The sequence below is a fragment of the Saccopteryx leptura genome, chromosome 6 (genome assembly GCF_036850995.1).
Source record: "Saccopteryx leptura isolate mSacLep1 chromosome 6, mSacLep1_pri_phased_curated, whole genome shotgun sequence".
Taxonomy (NCBI): Eukaryota; Metazoa; Chordata; class Mammalia; order Chiroptera; family Emballonuridae; genus Saccopteryx; species Saccopteryx leptura.
Genome location: NC_089508.1, coordinates 70,229,879 through 70,248,038, shown reverse-complemented (window position 1 = coordinate 70,248,038; position 18,160 = coordinate 70,229,879). Strand labels below are relative to the sequence as shown.

The following is an 18,160-nucleotide window of genomic DNA, read 5'->3' as shown; positions in this document are numbered from 1 at the left end:
TTTCTGTGGGGTAAGTGAAGAGTGGAGAATGCTAGTAAGCAGGAACAGTTATACAATTAGTGACGATGCAGAATCCCAAGTTTAAAAATTGTTAAGAATTTTAAGGTGGTAACGTCAGACTGTTACACCAAATGTAGGGCCCTCTACTCATGAGGCCTTGTGCAACAGCACAGGTTGCAAGCCTTAAAGGCTGCCTTACCTGGAAGCCTTGATGACCTGAAATCCAGAAAGAAATATGTCCTTCTAAGTGAGGATAAAGCTGTGGCAGTTTCCTTACCCAGCAGTGAGGTATGCACTCCCATTGAGGGATGAGTTGGCCTGACATGATTCAGAACTTCACAGAGTTGAAGAGCAATCAGCTGGGCCTAAGGCATCAGTGTAAACTGGGATAACAAACTGGAGTCTGAAAGACACCCAAATGCAAAAAACAAAATTACTCCCATAACTCACTTCTGAAAATTAAAAAAAAAAAAAAGGCAGCAAAGGAGGTGGGGCAGGGAAGTTAGAGAATTTATAGGCCAATGCATTCTTGTAGTATTGGGGTTCCAAGACCCTGACAGAGTTGACTCCAAAGGAGAACCAAACATATTTAAAACTTTAGTCCAAGCCTTTTCCAACTTAATACTGACAAGATATGAGGTGGCTATGAAGAGGGAGTTTGGGGTTGGGTTAATGAAAGCTGCAGTTAATGGTAAAGCTCAACTCAAATCTAGGAAGATTTCCAAAGATCAGCCTCACACTCTAAATACCAAGGAGAGAAAAAGGCTTGTGCTCTCTCAGAACTAAATTAAAGTTCACCCTCCACATTTTTTCCACATGATGTCTAATACATAATAAAACAATTACAAAACATACAAACTATTATAAATATGTTAAAAGTTTTACAATACACATTGGATTATAGTGCATGAAAAAAAGGGGGTATTTCAAGAGAAACAGATATTCTAAAAAGACATTAATGAAAATTTTAGAACCATGCAAATACTAATCATAAGAAAACTGGTATGTCTAGATTGATATTAAACAAAGTAGTCTTCAAGATAAGGATTATTGCCAGACATAGTAAGATTATTTTATATTGATAAAATGTCAACTCATTAAGAAAACAAACCAGTGCTAAATGTATTTGCATCTAATAAAAGAGCTTCAAAATAAACTTAACAGAAATTGATAAAGCTAAAGGAAAACATGGGAAAAACCACAATAATATTTGGAGATTTTAACACATTTTTCTGAGTAATTGATAAATCAGGCACATATTCAAATCCATAAAAGTAGATAAAAAATTTAAACATTATCAAGCAACTTAACCTAATCACACTATAGAACATGCAACTGCAGAATACACAATCTGTTAAAGTAATGAAACATGAAACATTTACCACAATGAAGCTATACCAGATTGTTATTGAGATATATTGGCCCAAAATTTTATTATAATGTCCTTGTCAAGATTTGGAATTAAGATTATTCTGGTCTTCAAAAAAAGAGAAAGAATTGGGTAATGTTTCTGGTTTTTTTATTCTCTAAAAGAATTTTGAAATCTGAAAGATCAATACTATTTCTTCTTTAAATGTTTGATAGACCTTGCTGGTGATGCTAACTAAATCTGAAGTTATGGGGCAGTTTTAAATTTAAAGTACTCATAGCCTTTTGTGTTCCTCCTCCGCCTAACTCCTATGTTGAAGCCCTACTCCGATTGTGATTATATTTGGACACGGGCCTTTGGGTAGGTTATATTAGGTCATCAGGGTAGGACTCTAATCTTATAGAGGTGTTGTCCTTATAATAGGAAAAGACACCAGAGAGATCTTTCTCTCCTTGAATGCACAAAGGCCACATGAGATGGCAGTCATCTGTAACCCAGGAAGAGAGATCTCACCAGAAACCAACCCTGATGGCACTTTGATCTTGGACTTTTGGCTTCTATAATTGTGAGAAAATAAATTTCTGTTGTTTATGCCACACAGTCCATTGTATTTTATTATAGCAGCCGGAGCAGATTAAGACAGATACAATTTCTCAAAATTAATATAAGATTATTCAGGTAGTCTATTTCTTCTTACATCAGTTTTAGTAAATTGTGCTTTTCAAGGAAAATAAAGTGTCAAATATTTTGACATAAATCTTTGTTTTTAATATCCTCTAATTGTTTTTACTATCTCCAAATGTTTTCGTTTGATCTTTAATATTTGTACTTTGAGTTTTCTCTTTTCTCTTGGTCAGTCTATCTAAGGGCTTATCAATTTTATGAATCTTTTCAAAGAAGGAATTTAGGCCTTGTTGCTTTTCTGCAGTGCATATTTGTTTTCAATTTCATTGATTTCTGCTCTTCTCTTCATTAGTGCCTTTTAACATAGATATTTGCGAATCTTGCAATGTAAAATCTGATCCTATTATGAAGCTATTTGCTTGACAATCCTGTTCACAACTGAGCTTTTATCACAATTTTAATTCTTATTCTTCAATATGAATAGAAATTCAAGGATTCATACATATTTAATGATAAATATAGAAATTTTAAAAAGGTAAAAATAAAAAGTAGAAATCGAAACAACTGAATATAAAATCTGAGAGGATACAGACAATAGGAAGAGAAGGAAACTCTTAAAATATCTTTTTATTTTATTTTTTTTATTTAATTAATTGTGTTTACATAGATTCTAGGGTCGCCCCAAATGCATCCCCTCTCCCCCCTATTCCCCTCAACATCTCCCTTGCCCCCCTCCCTACAGTGCCCTCCCCCTTTCCCTTCAGGTTTATCCCATCCTATCATCCCCTTTCCCTCTGTCCTCTTATCCTCTGGTCCCTTTTATCCTTCCTCTGTCTCAATTCCATTCCTCAGTTCTCATTATTCCTTGGATTCCTCAAATGAGTGAGGTCATATGATATTTTTCTTTCTCTGCCTGGCTTATTTCACTCAACATAATAGTTTCCAGGTCCCTCCATATTGTTGCAAAAGGTAATATTTCCTTCTTTTTCATAGCCCCATAGTATTCTGTTGTATATATGTACCAAAGCATTTTAATCCACTTGTCCACTGTTGGACACTTTGGCTGTTTACAGATCTTCGGTATTGTGAACAATGCTGCCATAAACATGGGGGTACATTTCTTTTTTTCAGTCAGTGATATGGTGTCCTTGGAATATATTCCTATAAATGGGATGGCTGGGTCCAAGGGAAGTTCCATTTCTAATTTTTTGAGGAATCGCCATACTGTTTTCCACAGTGCCTGCACCAGTCTGCATTCCCACCAGCAGTGCAGGAGGGTTCCCCTTTCTCCACATCCTTGCCAGCACCTATCATGTGTTATTTTGTTAATGAGCACCATTCTGACTGGTGTGAGGTGGTATCTCACTGTGGTTTTAATTTGCATTTCTCTAATGATTAGTGATGTTGAACATTTTTTCATTTGTCTATTGGCCATCTGTATATCCTCTTTGGAGAAGTGTCTATTCATTTCTTGTGCCCATTTTTTTTTTATTGAATTGTTTATCTTCCTGGTGTTGAGTTTTACAAGTTCTTTATAAATTTTGGTTATTAATCCCTTATCAGATATGTTCTCTCATTGTGTGGTTTGTCTTTTTATTCTGTTCATATTGCCTTTAGCTGTGCAAAAGCTTTTTAGTTTGATATAGTCCCATTTGTTTATCCTGTCTTTTATTTCATTTGCCTATAAAGATAAATCAGCAAAGATATTACTGTGATAGAAGTCGGTAAGCTTACTGCCTACGTTTTCTTCTAGGATGCTTATGGTTTCACAATTTACATTTAAGTCCTTTATCTATTTTGAGTATATTTTTGTGCATGGTGTAAGTTGGTGGTTTAGTTTCATTTCTTTACAGGTAGCTGTCCAGTTTCCCCAACACCATTTGTTAAAGAGACTGTCTTTACTCCACTGTATGCTCTTACCTCCTTTGTAAAATATCAATTGTCCATAATGCTGTAGGTTTATTTCTGGGTTCTCTGTTCTGTTCCATTGATTTATATGCCAGTTCTTATGCCAGTACCAGGCTGTTTTGAATACAATGGCCTTTGTAGTATAACTTGATACCAGGAAGTGTGACACCTCCCACTTTATTCTACTTTTTCAAAATTGCTGAGGCTATTCGTGTTCTTTTTTGGTTCCACATAAATTTTTGGAATATGTGTTCTATTTCTTTGAAGCAAGTCATTGGTATTTTAATTGGTATTGCATTGAATTTATGAATTGCTTTGGGTAATATAGACATTTTAATGATGTTTATTCTTCCTAACCATGAGCATGGTATATGCTTCCACTTGTTTGTATCTTCCTTGATTTCTTTTATCAATGTTTTATAATTTTCTGAGTACAAGTCTTTAACCTCCTTGGTTAAATTTACTCCTAGGTACTTTATTTTGTTTTTGTTGCAATAGTGAAGGGGATTGTTTCCTTAATTTCTCTTTCTGACAGTTCATTGTTCGTGTATAAAAATGCCTCTGATTTCTATATATTAATTTTATATCCTGCCACCTTGCTGAATTCATTTATTAGGTCCAGTAGTTTTTTGACTGAGACTTTAGGGTTTTCTATATACAGTATCATATCATCTGCAAATAATGATAGTTTTACTTCTTCTTTTTCAATTTAGATGCCTTTTATTTCTTCTTCTTGTCTGATTGCTGTGGCTAAAACTTCCAGTACTATGTTGAATAAGAGTGGTGAAAGGGGGCACCTCTGCCTTGTTCCTGATTTTAGGGGAATTGCTTTTAATTTTTGTCCATTAATTATAATGTTGGCTGTGGGTTTGTCATAGATGGCCTTTATCATGTTGAGGTATGTTCCCTGTATTTCCACTTTGCTAAGAGTTTTGATCATAAATGGGTGCTGGATTTTATCAAATGCTTTTTCTGCATCTATTGAAATTATCATGTGGTTTTTCTCCTTCCTTTTGTTTATGTGGTGAATCACATTAATTGATTTACAAATGTTGTACAATCTTTGCCTCCCCAGAATAAATCCCACTTGATCATGGTGTATGTTTTTTTTTTCTCCATGTATTGCTGGATTGGGTTTGCTAATATTTTGTTGAGGATTTTAGCATCTAAATTCATCAGGGATATTGGCCTATAATTTTCTTTCTTTATGTTGTCTTTGCCTGGTTTTGGAATCAGAATTATGATTGCCTCTTAAAAAGAACTTGGAAGTCTTCCTTCCTCTTGAATTTTTTGAAATAGCTTGAGAAGGATAGGAGTTAGTTCTTCTTTGAATATTTGGTAGAATTCACCAGTGAAGCCATCAGGCCCAGGGTTTTTGTTTGTTGGAAGCTGTTTGGTAACTGTTTCGATCTCTTTTGTTGTAATCGGTCTGTTTACATTTTCTGATTCTTCCAGATTGATTTTTGGAAGATTATATGTTTCAAGGAATTTGTCCATTTCACCTAGGTTGTTTAATTTTTTGGCATACAGTTTTTCATAGTATTTTCTTACAATATTTGTATTTCCGTTGCGTCAGTTGTTATTTCTTCACTTTCATTTCTAATTTTATTTATTTGAGTCCTCAAGAGGCCCCTTAACATTTCCTGTAGCATTGGTTTGGTTGTAATGAATACCTTGATTTTTTTTTTTTTTTGTCTGGGAAGCTTTTTATTTCTTTTCCAATTTTAAATGATAGCCTTTCTGGCTAATGTAGTCTTGGTTGTAGGTTCTTGTTCTGCATTACTTTGAATATTTCTTGCCATTCTCTTCTGCCTCAAGTGTTTCTGTTGAGAAGTCGGATGTCATCCTTATTGGGGCTTCTTTGTAGGTGATAGCCTTCTTTTCTCTAGCAGCTTTTAATATTTTCTCTTTATTGCATAGCTTTGGTATTTTAATTATGATGTGTCTTTGTGTAGATTTTTTTTGGTTTCTCTTTAATGGAGTTCTCTGTGCTTTTTGAACTTGTGAGACCCTTCCTTGCATCAATTTATGGAAGTTTTCAGCTATGATTTGATTAAATAAAGTTTCTATCCCTTATTCTTTCTCTTCTTCTTCAGGATCCCCTATGATGTGGATGTTATTTCTCTTCGTGTTGTCACACAGCTTTCTCAGAGTTTCCTCAGACTTTTTTGAGTCTCTTTTCTTTTTTCTGCTCTGCTTCCTTGCTTTTGTTCATCTTGTCCTACAACTCGCTGATTCATTCCTCAGCTTCATCCATCCTGCTTTTAATTCCTTCCATTGTGTTCTTCATTTCTGATATTGTATTTGTCACCTCTGATTCTTTTTTAATATTTCAATGTCCTTTTTTTATACTTGCTATCTCTTTATTTAGGTGTTCATAACGACCATCTATAGTTGTTCTAAGATCCCTAAGCATCCTGACAATCATTATTCTAAACTCTGCATCCGGCAGTTTGGTTATTTCCATATCACTCAGTCCATTTTCTGGAGATTTCTCTTGTGGTTTCATTTGGATTGCACTTCTCTGTCTTCTCATTATGTCTGTGTGTTTGTAGGGCTGGTTGAGACTAGGTTTGGTGTTGTCTGCCTCCAATTTTCAATTGTGTTATTTCTAGGTCTTCTAGGGTTCACATCAGTTGTTGTTTTTAATCCAGTCAGGTTTGGCTTTTCTAATAGAGCCACATTGAAGTCTTGATTTGGTTGTTTTCTTCTCAGTTATCTCAATGTTAGCCTTGTTTACAGATCTCAGCAGGGGGCTTATTTGAAACTGTATCCAGGAATGTTTTGGGTGTAACCTGAGACTCTGAAGGCCTGATCTGCCAGTTACTCTCTCTGGGGCAAGATGCTTTCTCTGCTTCAGTAGGGGGAGGTGTGTCTCAGATCTGCATGGAGACCTGAGTTACTGCCCCTCCTCCCCACTTCTTGTTTTCAGCTTTGTCTTCTTGTACTTATTGGAGCTGAAGAGATATCTTGAGATGGGTGACCCAGAATCATTTGTCTTGTGTTATGTGGAAGGATCAACCCCTCCTCCAGCTATGGCCATCTCCAGCACTGGATGAGTCAGCTTCTCAGGGTCCTCCTATGCATTCCTCTGTCAGTCACCATCTGCCTTTCTCTCCCACCTTTCCTTTTGGAAGATAAGCCAGCCCTTTCAACACACCTCGTTCCCAGGACCCCAGGCAAGTGGCTGTGAGCGATATTTACTACTCTTTTCCTTGGAATGAGAGCCCTTCTGGTCTCTCAGCCTTACACCCCCTTTGTTCCTGTAAGCAGGGGAGACTCACTGCTCCTCGGCACTCCCTACCAGGCTCAGTGTGGCTTCTTCTTTGCTCCTTGGTTTTTGAGAGCTGTTCTTGTAGTCCAGAGTTGGTTTTTCATCTAATTGTTCCTAAATTAATTTGTAATCCAGCTTGGTGGCATGAGCTGGGAGTCTGTGCATCTGCCTACTCTGTTGCCCTCTTCAAGTCTCCCTAAAATATCTTTTTATTTTCAAGATTATTAGAAAGATATAAGAAAAAGCATCCCTGAAACTATAACAGCACAGTGTAAGGTAATAGAGAATTTTTTAAAAGTGTAGTACAAATATAATGGTATAAGTTTAATATTCAACAAAATTTTGTGTGGTAGTGGGACAGGTTGCTGAAGAAATCTTCTGGAAACTAGAATTAAAGTTAATGAAAAGAATCAGAGGACAAAATAATTTAGAGGATTATTCTAGGAAAATGATTTCAACCTAGAAAGTTAACTAATAGTCGATCAATTAAGTGTGTGGCATTTTCCAGATCTGCAAAGTAGCAAAAAAATAATCATTTCTTCCGATATTAGTTTAATATTGCTGCTGTAACTAAAAAGCACAAACTTAGTTCCTTAAAACAACACAAGTTTATTATCTCACAGTTCTGGAAGTCGAAATGGGTCTGCAGGGCTAACGCTTCTTCTGGAGGGTGCAGGGGAGAATCTGCTTCTTCACCTTTTCTAGCTTCTGGTAGTCAGCTACATTCCTTTACTTCTTAGCTCCTCCTTCCAACCTCAAAGCTAGCAGTGTAGCATTTTCTTACCTCTCCGTCTTCTTGTCTTCCTCTTACAAGGATGCCTGTGATTATGTGTAGCCGCCCATATAATTCAGGGTAATTTCCTCATCTCAAAATCCTTAACTTAATTGCATATGCAAGGTTCATTTTGCCATATAATAATACATATTCATGGAATCTAGAGATTATGATGTGGCCATCTTTGGCAGTGGTCATTATGCTCCCATTTATCTTTTCTCAGGAAGGATATGTTTCATAAAAACAAAAGATTAAACAAAGAAAAAGGAAATAAGGAATCCAACACAGGAGAGCAGTATTGGATTGTAAAAGCAACAAATATTGAATGAACTAGAGTTTGTAAGTGCTCTAGAGGGACTATCTGGAAGGATAAAATAATTAATCTAGATTAATTGCGTTTGATTACAATGTTTTTATCACTTTGGTAGAGTGTTTGAGGACAGACTACAAATAAGTACATATAAAGATGGCATTTTATTAAGACAAAGTAAAGTACAAGGTTGTAAAAAAAAGTTAACATGACCACAGTTGACTGATATTTACAAATGTTGATTTAAACAAAAACTGATATTTCTACACTGAGAGATGAGAGGATAATAAGAGTGTGTGGAGGGTTGGTAGAGAAGAAATATGTCGGTGTTATAAAAGAGCTTTAACATTGACTTCTATAGAAGAAAGTTAATGAATAATGTCTGAGACTGAGGAATCAAGAAATCGCAGTATGACTATATTTTGAAATATGGAGTAAATAACAGAATATTAAAAAGATTTGAATGAATTTTCCTTTTGAGAAAACTGAGAGTCTCCAGAGTGGTTGGGGACCACAAGGTTTTGGTTAAAAACCTAGAATGTGGCAAATGTAATTCTCACCAATATGTGTATGTTTCTTTACATTTTCAAGACTCCCCTGCAGTTAAAGTAGGTGCTTTGGGACTAAATTCTGGCCACTGCAATGTGGGAAACGAGACATGTGCCATTTTTAGGACTGACTTCTAAAACTTTTTGTGAGAATCATTGTGCTATCTTTCTCATCAGGTAAACTGTATAATCCAAGTCCTAAATGACAGCAGAACTACTAAAAATAAAAAGAAACCTGCGTCCTTGAGTCTAACATTTCACTTGACTAAAAATATCCGTAACAGATTTTCTGTGAGAAGTAAAAGTTTATTGTATGAAACTGCTGAAATTTTGGGGTTTTCTGTGACAGTAGTAAACTCACTGTTTTGGTGTTTTTCTAAAATATGGTCACAATTCTTTGACAATCTTTTGAGAAGCAGAATTTATGTCCCCTCTCCTAAAATCTCTACAGGGCTTTTGTGGCTCATAACTAAAGGAATGTGAGAGAAGTGACTTTATGTTACCTTTTGAGGCTAGGTCAGAAAAGGACATGTGGTTTCTGCTTTATCTATTGCAACATTCAATACTGGAGGACTGGGCCTGTGCTAAGAAGTTTCATTATACTGCTGCCATACTGTGAGGAAGCCCAGGTCATATGGAGAGGCCACACATAGGAGCTCTGCTAGCTAGCATTCATGGTCTGCCCAGCTGAGCTATAAGAAAAAGTTGTCCCTCTGTGCCCTATTGAACACGCAATTCACGAACATAATAAAATGGTTGTTTTAAGCCACATATTTTGGAGTAATTTACATAGCCATAGTAACTTAAATAAATCATGTCATTTGTTTTGTAATCTGTGCACTTGAACTAAAGCAGTTAAAAAAGGAGATGTCAATTATTTATTTTTGCCTTGGAGACTTTGCTATTGGTACTTCTCTTACCTCCTGAAGCAGTGGCTTTCAAACTTTTTAAACAGAAACACAAAATAAAAAATAGATTTTATAAGCGTGATCTAGTGCATGTAGATATATGTATATATATGTAATTTGTAGAATTTAAAAGTCTATAAAGCAATACTTATCTTTACCAAGGGTCATGCACTGATACTTCCACACTATACTGTTTCATTTTTTTAAGGTATAGTTTATGCGAAATAGATTCCTTGCTTACAAATGGGACCTCCAGAATGGGTCCCACACAATTCCCTTGAAATACACTAAGTAATCATTCTTCAAGGCCTTACTGAACTCCAACCAATAAGCCTTCATTGGCTAATTCTGTCTTTTTGAAATGTGGAAAAGAAAGGCTCTTAGCATGAATAATTTTTGGCAGAACTACTTTCTCTAAAACAAAGAGACTTTTAGCAGAACTTACTTTTTCTAAAAAGACTCCCTAATCCTGGCCTTGAGGCTGGTCTCACAAACCGTGGTCTTGGCCTAGCTTTGAAATGTTGCAGGTGTTCTGAGAATGTTTCTCCCCGAATTAACCTTAGAGATAAACATTGTAAGAAAGCCTGTTTCACTGCTATGCTTTCTCTCCTCCCCATTCCTCAATCAGTATGTAATTCTGCCTATAAAACAGGGGTCCCCAAACTTTTTACACAGGGGGCCAGTTCCCTGTCCCTCAGACCGTTGGAGGGCCGGACTATAAAAAAAAAACACTATGAACCAATCCCTATGCACACTGCACATATCTTACTTTAAAGTAAAAAAACAAAACAGGAACAAATACAATATTTAAAATAAAGAACAAGTAAATTTAAATCAACAAACTGACCAGTATTTCAATGGGAACTATGGGCCTGCTTTTGGCTAATGAGATGGTCAATGTCTGATTCCATATTTGTCACTGCTAGCTGTAACAAGTGATATGATGCGCTTCCGGAGCTGTGAGGCGTGCGTCCCCTGTCACCGTAAGTAGTACTGTACTGACCATCAGTGAAAGAGGTGCCCCTTCTGGAAGTGCGGCGGGGGCTGGATAAATAGCCTCAGGGGGCCGCATGCAGCTCAGGGGCCATAGTTTGGGGACCCCTGCTATAAAAGCTAATTCCAAACTGCAGTCGAGGCCGCACAATTTGAAAGGCTTCAGTCTCTGTGTGGTTTGCGTGCACAGCTAGCTAATAAAGGCTTCGTAATTACTTTATTTGGCTTCGTGATTGTGTGGCAAGACGTTTGTTTCTTGATGTTCCATTACAACACTTTTGAAATTCCTACAATTTATTAGCCATATTGTAGTTTCTGAACCACGCATGCTTAACCTGATGTGGTAAGCTCCTCCTGGTCAAGGTTCTGTCCATCTCTCACTCAACACCTACATTGCTCAGTATCTGGCCCTTGTATTTCCAACTCTAAGTTACCATTCACACCTTCAGCACGGGCTGTCTTTAGATTGGGGCAAAAAAAAAGTGGTTTAATCATCTATCCACATATTATGCTTAATTTCAAATTGGAAAAGTACACAAAACAGTCCCAACTCTACATACGTGTGTAGTTTTTAAGCAAATCAAATCATCAAAATACAAATACTTATCTCGACGTCGTCATGAACAAGTAACAGAACCAAGTTCTGACGACTGAACTATTTTGGTGATTGGTAAACTGGAAATGCGTTCATTAGGATCAGCATTTTCCAGACTCACTGTAACTACAGCTGGAGAGTTTATTTCGAGACCCGCATCCCACCTATGTAGTTCCAGCCAGCCTCCGGAGAGAACTCAGAGCGGGCAGGCGGTGTGAAGCCCGGCCTCACCGACCCTGCCTACCCGGACTCCGGGATCCCTGGTCTCAGCACCAGGGTGCCACAGCGCGCAGCTCGACAGGTTGGGGCGGGACTTCCCGTGTAACCCCTCCCCGCCGTCCTCCCGCCGGTTACCTTCGCCGCGGGGCTTGCGCCGCGCCTGGCCCTAGCAACGGCCCTAGCAACGGCCGGGCTCCTCCCTCCGGTGTCGCCTGGAAAGCGCTCCGCCGCTTTCCTGCACGAGCACGGCTGGGCGCGTGCCTGGGGTCCGGCGGAGCGGAAGACGCGCGGAGCTGTGCGAGGACTCGTGGGCTGTGCAGGTCTGAGTCCCACTCGGCTCTGCGGGGCTGGTCTTCGCGCGGGCTGGGACTGGTGGCCTGGCTGGAGCCGCGCGGCTGCGGAGGTGGACGCTCCTCGGTCGGGTCCTGACAGAGGTCGTTCCCCGTGTCCCTGCGCGGCGCTGGCATTCTTTTTGGGGGGTCTTGCGGATCCCTGGGCAAAAAGGCTTCCAGGATTTTCCTTAAAAAAAAAAAAAAAAAAAAGTTTTTCCCCTAACATTTATTTTCGATGCTTTCCGCCTTAAATAACATCTGCCCTGGCAAAGTTAGCTCCCCCAGGAACCCTATTCTTTTTTTTTTTTTTAGTGTTTGGAGGGGTTTACCGGGGATTGGCTGTCACGGAAGGACAAGCTTAGCACAGACACACTAAGCGGTGCATTGTAGTATTTAAAATACGCAGGTGATAGTTACAAAATAAGCAAAGGAGTCTGTTTCTTATGTCTAAATTATTTGGGGGAATTGTAGGACAAGTAAAGGAATATATTAACACTTTAAAGTGCTAAGTCCACGGAGTTGTATGATAAAATAGCCACATAAAACCACATTTAAGGATTACGCTGTCAGAAACCCAGTGTAGAGTGTACAAGTAAGGCAGGACGGTCAGTCCACCACGTGGTGAGTGGTCTGGTGGGGCTCTTGGTCCTGTAAGGAAAAGGTGATACCTTGGATTTTAAAAAATGGATGTTGGCTCTGCATGTATTATATGACCCGGTTCTTAAAAATACAGGAAAATAAATATTTGAAATGAGTTTTATCAAACACTACAGTACAGGATAGGGGAGTCTTATGGAATGTTCCGTTGAGAGGTGAGTCTATTTACTTGTTTGTAGCTACCAGCCTTTTCCATTTGTACTGTTTAGAGAGGAAGAGGGGAAAAAAAGTCTGCCAGGCTGCAGTTGGCCCATAAAATAAATATAATTTGTCAAGTACCGCAGTAGCAAGATGCATTCTCTATGCCTTTTATTTTTATTTTTTAGAATCGTTTTTGATTAGTTAAGTATTTGTTTACTTCCTCTTGCATTAGACAGGGGTAGGTGAGATCAGGAAAGAAATCTGCTCTTGCGGTGTTGACTCGTTGGCTAGGATAGATAGCTTCACGCAAAGGTAACAAAGTATGTTTTTCTATGTTAAATATATGGAATGAATGAGTGCACAAAAGTAAAGAAGTATGAGAGATTGCCATAGATCATCTAGAGTCCTGACTTTGAGACTAAAAGTTGAGGATTATGTACAAGGTAGAATTGATTAAGTTTTGGTGACTAGTTTTTTGGGAAAAGGTAGAGGGACCATTTATTTTCAACTTAAGTTGCAGAATGATGACTGTACCTGTTAGTACCTTAGGAATAAAGTCTTTTTACATTTTCTAAGTAACTCTCACAACTCTACTTATATTTCCCTGCTTATATTTGGTGTTAACAAGTATGTTTCGAAGGTTTTGAATCATCTAGTTTGTAACACATGCTTTGTACACATTTGAGACAGACTGTTGGCTAGGTCAAAACAGATGCCCTGGTCCTGTGGTTTTAGAGGCCTTTGGAGGTAGCTGCCCACGACTTATTACTTCTGACCTCTTCTGTGTGGCCACATCAGCTGTAAGTGAGAGTATATAGGTGATGCAGAGGAGGGAGCCATAAACATGTCCTTTCACTGTCTCACAGATATTTATGTCATTTGATTTTGTAGAGGAATGATCTTTACATAAGGTTTCACTATTATCCATCTAACTATATGAATGGAAGCCCAGACATCTCAGGAGGAGTACATTTTGAAAGCCCTAGGGCAACAGTAGTTTTCCATTGAATACCCAGGGAAATGAAGTCAGGTTGAAATAGCCAAATCCAGTTTCTTTTGTTAGGATGAACCTCATAATCAAGGTAACTCAAGGCTGGTACAGCCTAAAAATGTTTCTCTGTAGGGACTTCAGGCAACATCGGAACAATCCCAAACCTAGAAGATTTAGGTGAAACTTAATTAACTCACAAAGTATAGAGATGAGACCTCTATTGCTATGACAGTTAATCCTTGTTGGCCAGCAGATTTGTAGCTCCAATTTCTGGAGACTAATAGGACCACCTCCCAGGCTTTTAAGACTGCTTCCTGTCCTTAGAATGAAGGTTTTTTTGGGAGGTAAGTCTATTTACTTTTTCATTTTTTTTTTTTTTTTAATTTTTAAAAAAATTCATTTTAGAGAGGAGAGAGACAGAGAGGGAGAGAGAGAGGAGAGAGAGACAGAGGGAGAGAAGGTGGGAGGGAGCTGGAAGCATCAACTCCCATATGTGCCTTGACCAGGCAAGCCCAGGTTTTCGAACCGGCGACCTCAGCATTTCCAGGTCGACACTTTATCCACTGCACCACCACAGGTCAGGCTGTTTTGTTTTTATTTTAGGATTTCTTTACATGAGTTAGTAGGTGGACTCTAGAGATCTACAAAGCACCTGAAATTGTGAGCAAAATAATTGTGAGCAATATATATGTATTTTCTACAGATAAAGTTCAAGATTCTCATGTGATCTTAAAAGGATCTGAAACTCAGGAAAAGGTGGCAACTGAATATCCTGCTTGCACTGTCCTAGTCATGCGGGCCTATTCACAAAGATGGAAGCCATTTTTAGGTAGGTGATTTGGTGTGGGGGTCAGAAATACGTAATGTTTTTCATTTGTGAGGCAGGAGGAAGTAATGGGACTATCATTCTGAAACACCACTTTTTCTGAAAAATCCAAAATGTTAATCTGTACCTAATCAATACACATCAGAAATATTGTACAATATTTTGATTTTCCCCTTGGGTAAATTTGGCAAGTATATTTTACTTTTCCTGAAATGACCATCATTGATTTTTCGTTTGTTTGTTTTTTGCATTTCTTTTTTGAGTCTCAAACTCACCGGGATTTTAATCTGTGAAAAACTCCTGGGCCTGGCTGGCTGGCTCAGTGGTAGAGCATCCGCCTGGCATGTGGAAGTCCTGGGTTCGATTCCCGGCCAAGGCACAGAGGAGAAGCACCCATCTGCTTCTCCACCCATCCCCCCTCTCCTTTCTCTCCTTGTTTTCCTCTTCCTTTCCCACAGCCAGGGCTCCACTGGAGCAAGGTTGGCCCGTGTGCTGAGGATTGCTCCATGACCTCCGCCTCAGGCATTAGAATGCCTCCAGTTGCAATGGAGCAACACCCCAGATGGGCAGAACATCACCCCCTAGTGGGCTTGCCAGGTGGATCTTGGTTGGGTGCATGTGGGGGTCTGTCTCTGCCTCCTTCCTTCTCACTTCAGAAAAAATACCCAAAAAATCCCCCACAAAAACCTCCTGATGAGCAATCAACTACCTTCTTGTAAATTATCTTGTATATTATTATATGTTCCACTATACGTTTTGTTCATTTTCTATTTGGAAGACCACAGAAAGTTTCCTATTGCAGTCAGTGTTTTCGCCTGTGTGTGTTTGTACGCAAAAGTGCCCAGAGCCTCTTAGTTAAACACCACAATGCCATAAGGCTTTATGATAGGAGAATCATTTTACAGCTTTGGAATGCATATTAAATCAAAAGGGCCCCAGTCTCTTTCCTACCCCAAAGATATTGTGCTTACAGAGTATTTGAAAAACAGTTTTGGCAGCCATCATCCTTTGAAGGAAATATTTAAGTGGAAAAGTTATTTTGCTGTTTTATCTTTAGAACTAAGAATCTAAATGGTATAAAAAAGAAAAAGCAGTAGAAATTCTTAGAGTGAGCGCACATTAATATTACTCTGGAAAATTTTATAAGCTCACACTATGTTTTAGGGATATTTTACAAATAATAATCGGTAGTAGATGCACCTCATATTTTAATGGATGTTTAGTTTTATTTTTCTGTATAGTTTAATTTAAATTGGAGAGGATTATCTTATTTTATAACCAACTAAATTTTACTGATTACATTGAAACCTTGTATTTTCATTAGAGTTCTGGTGGAGATGTCATGTAATATCAATTCAAAGAGCGTATATGGTTGAATATATTCCTGGCTGATACTAACATTAAACCATTGCATTATTAATGCAAAACAAAATTATTGTCGTTGGAACAAAAAGAGTCACTGAAAAATGGGTTGCTAGTACCTAAACTTTATATTTGGAGTAATTTTTTAAAGAGAGAACTTTTCTGTTTTTGTAGGGGAAAAGGCTCCAAAGGCTAATGTATGGCTTTGAGGTTATTCCATTTTAATTTTGTATTTTAAAGTATGCTATTTAGTGACTTGAAAAACTTGGTAACTTTTGTTATAAATACTAAAAACAGCCCACAGTTGTGAATTAAATTTAGTAATTTTCTTTGCGGAAACAATGAGTAAAATGTTTTGTTTTATTTTGCTCTCCACTTTTTTTTTTCCAGTGCACCTGTGATAATGTGGTTTAGAAACAGACGTTAAACTTCTGTCTGAATGAAAAATGTCTCTCAATCCACCTGTATTCCTCAAAGAAAGGGAAGAAACCAATTCAAAATTAATGGAACTACAACAGTCACAAACTTCCATAGTTGTAGAAGATCCTCTTCAAGACTTATGCTTAGCATCTCAAGAAGTGCTTCAGAAAGCTCAGCAAAGTGGAAGATCCAAGTGTCTTAAATGTGGTGGTTCAAGAATGTTCTACTGTTATACATGTTACATTCCAGTTGAAAATGTACCCATAGAACAGATACCACTTGTGAAGGTTGGTAAGAAATTTAATTACTTAATGTAGAAAAAGGAGGTTTTAAAAAGACCTCTCGTATTTGCTGTTCTAATGTAACTGATGATAAGTAGTATCATTATAAAATTAATTATATCACTAGAAATGTAATCCTACAGACTTATAAACCTATTTGTTTTTCTTGTCTCTGGAAAAAGAGGTGCACATTGCCAAAACACTTGGGTCTGAGATAAATATAAATAGTATGGTTTTTAATGAAGTTAATCACTTTTTAATGAACAATTATAATTCACTTACAGCATAGAAAAAAATGTGGTATAAACATGAATACCACAAGAAACAAGTTTATAGACTGCCTGAAGCAGCTTCAAAAACTGCCTCAGGTCCTTGGACTACTCTTTGAGGAAACTATCCCAAAGGAACTAACTGGATAGGGTTCATTTTTGTTTAGGCTTTTGTAGAGTGGGCTTAGCTCCTTTCTATTTGTTGACATGAAGCATGTCAGTGACCAGAATGAAACTAAACTAAAATTGAAAGCTCTACTGCTTGGGTTGTGTAATTAATTGTAGTGATTTAAAGCCAGATTTAAAAAATATATAATGCATTTGAATTGATGGCTTAGCTTATACTTTCTGTTGTGTTAGCTCATACTTTCTGTTCTAATATCGGCAAAAGGTCTGTAGACCATCATGTCTATGTAATCAAAGAATTATTTATATGTATGTTAACTTGTCTAACAGTGACCAGCATTTAGAAGTAAATCAAATAATGTATAAACTTTGGTGCTTATTATAATTGTAGTGAAACTAAACTCTACACATGGGCTCATTAGAATTGGCGAGTAAGAAAATACATTGTAACTATATTTAAAAACATTTAATGTGGTGATTTTTTTTTTTTCCGAAGCTGGAAACGGAGGCAGTCAGAGAGACTCCCGCATGCGCCTGACCGGGATCCACCCGGCATGCCCACCAGGGGGCAATGCTCTGCCCATCTTGGGGTGTCACTCTGCCGTAATCAGAGCCATTCCAGCACCTGAGGCAGAGGCCACAGAACCATCCTCAGCGCCCAGGCAAACTTTGCTCCAGTGGAGCCTTGGTTGCGGGAGGGGAAGAGAGAGACAGAGAGGAAGGAGAGGGGGAGGGGTGGAGAAGCAGATGGGTGCTTCTCCTGTGTGCCCTGGCTGGGAATTGAACCTGGGACTCCTGCATGCCAGACCAACGCTCTACCACTGAGCCAACTGGCCAGGGCCTAATGTGGTGATTTTAAGGTTCATTAAAATTAAGGTAAGCATATTTTAAACCCAGATTAAGTTTAGCCTAAATATCATCTTGGCAAGTCCACAGTCTTCTCAGGTCTAAAATCACACTTACAAGCTATTGGAAAGTTTACTGGCATGGATTTTAATCAGCTTTATAGTTACTGCAGAAAAATCAAGAACTTGAGGATAATGATGCTTTTTTTTTTTTTTCCTGGCTGACTGTGAAGCTCTACCCTATCCAATGCACATGAGCCCCTGTGCCGGTGCTGATCACAGAGAGTGGAACTCGCCTCAGCTGGGCCATTTGTGAGGAGCCTTTCCTTAGGATACCCCACTAGCAAGGGTTGTTAGGTCTTTCTTTTTTTTAATTGATTTTAATTT

At 38.1% G+C, this 18,160-nt stretch overlaps 2 protein-coding genes across 3 annotated transcripts in view; one reads left to right on the top strand and one right to left on the bottom strand.

The window, feature by feature from the left end:
- Positions 1-12,809, bottom strand: part of FAM227B (family with sequence similarity 227 member B) — a 236,095-nt gene extending 223,286 nt beyond the window's left edge. The window contains exons 1-4 of the mRNA XM_066343624.1: positions 12,792-12,809; positions 11,549-12,042; positions 9,729-9,751; positions 200-216 (exon numbers count right to left, since the gene is read on the bottom strand). Of these exons, the coding sequence (XP_066199721.1) occupies positions 200-216; positions 9,729-9,751; positions 11,549-12,042; positions 12,792-12,809 (552 nt within the window). The remainder of the gene's footprint in view (positions 1-199; positions 217-9,728; positions 9,752-11,548; positions 12,043-12,791) is intronic.
- The window catches only part of DTWD1 (DTW domain containing 1), a 42,533-nt gene continuing 36,103 nt past the window's right edge, over positions 11,731-18,160 (top strand). Inside the window, exons 1-3 of one of the 2 annotated variants that reach the window (XM_066341579.1) lie at positions 11,731-11,843; positions 14,348-14,473; positions 16,223-16,539. In XM_066341579.1, the coding sequence (XP_066197676.1) occupies positions 16,279-16,539 (261 nt within the window). In that variant the 5' untranslated portion in view covers positions 11,731-11,843; positions 14,348-14,473; positions 16,223-16,278. The other variant, XM_066341580.1, reaches the window with a different exon arrangement.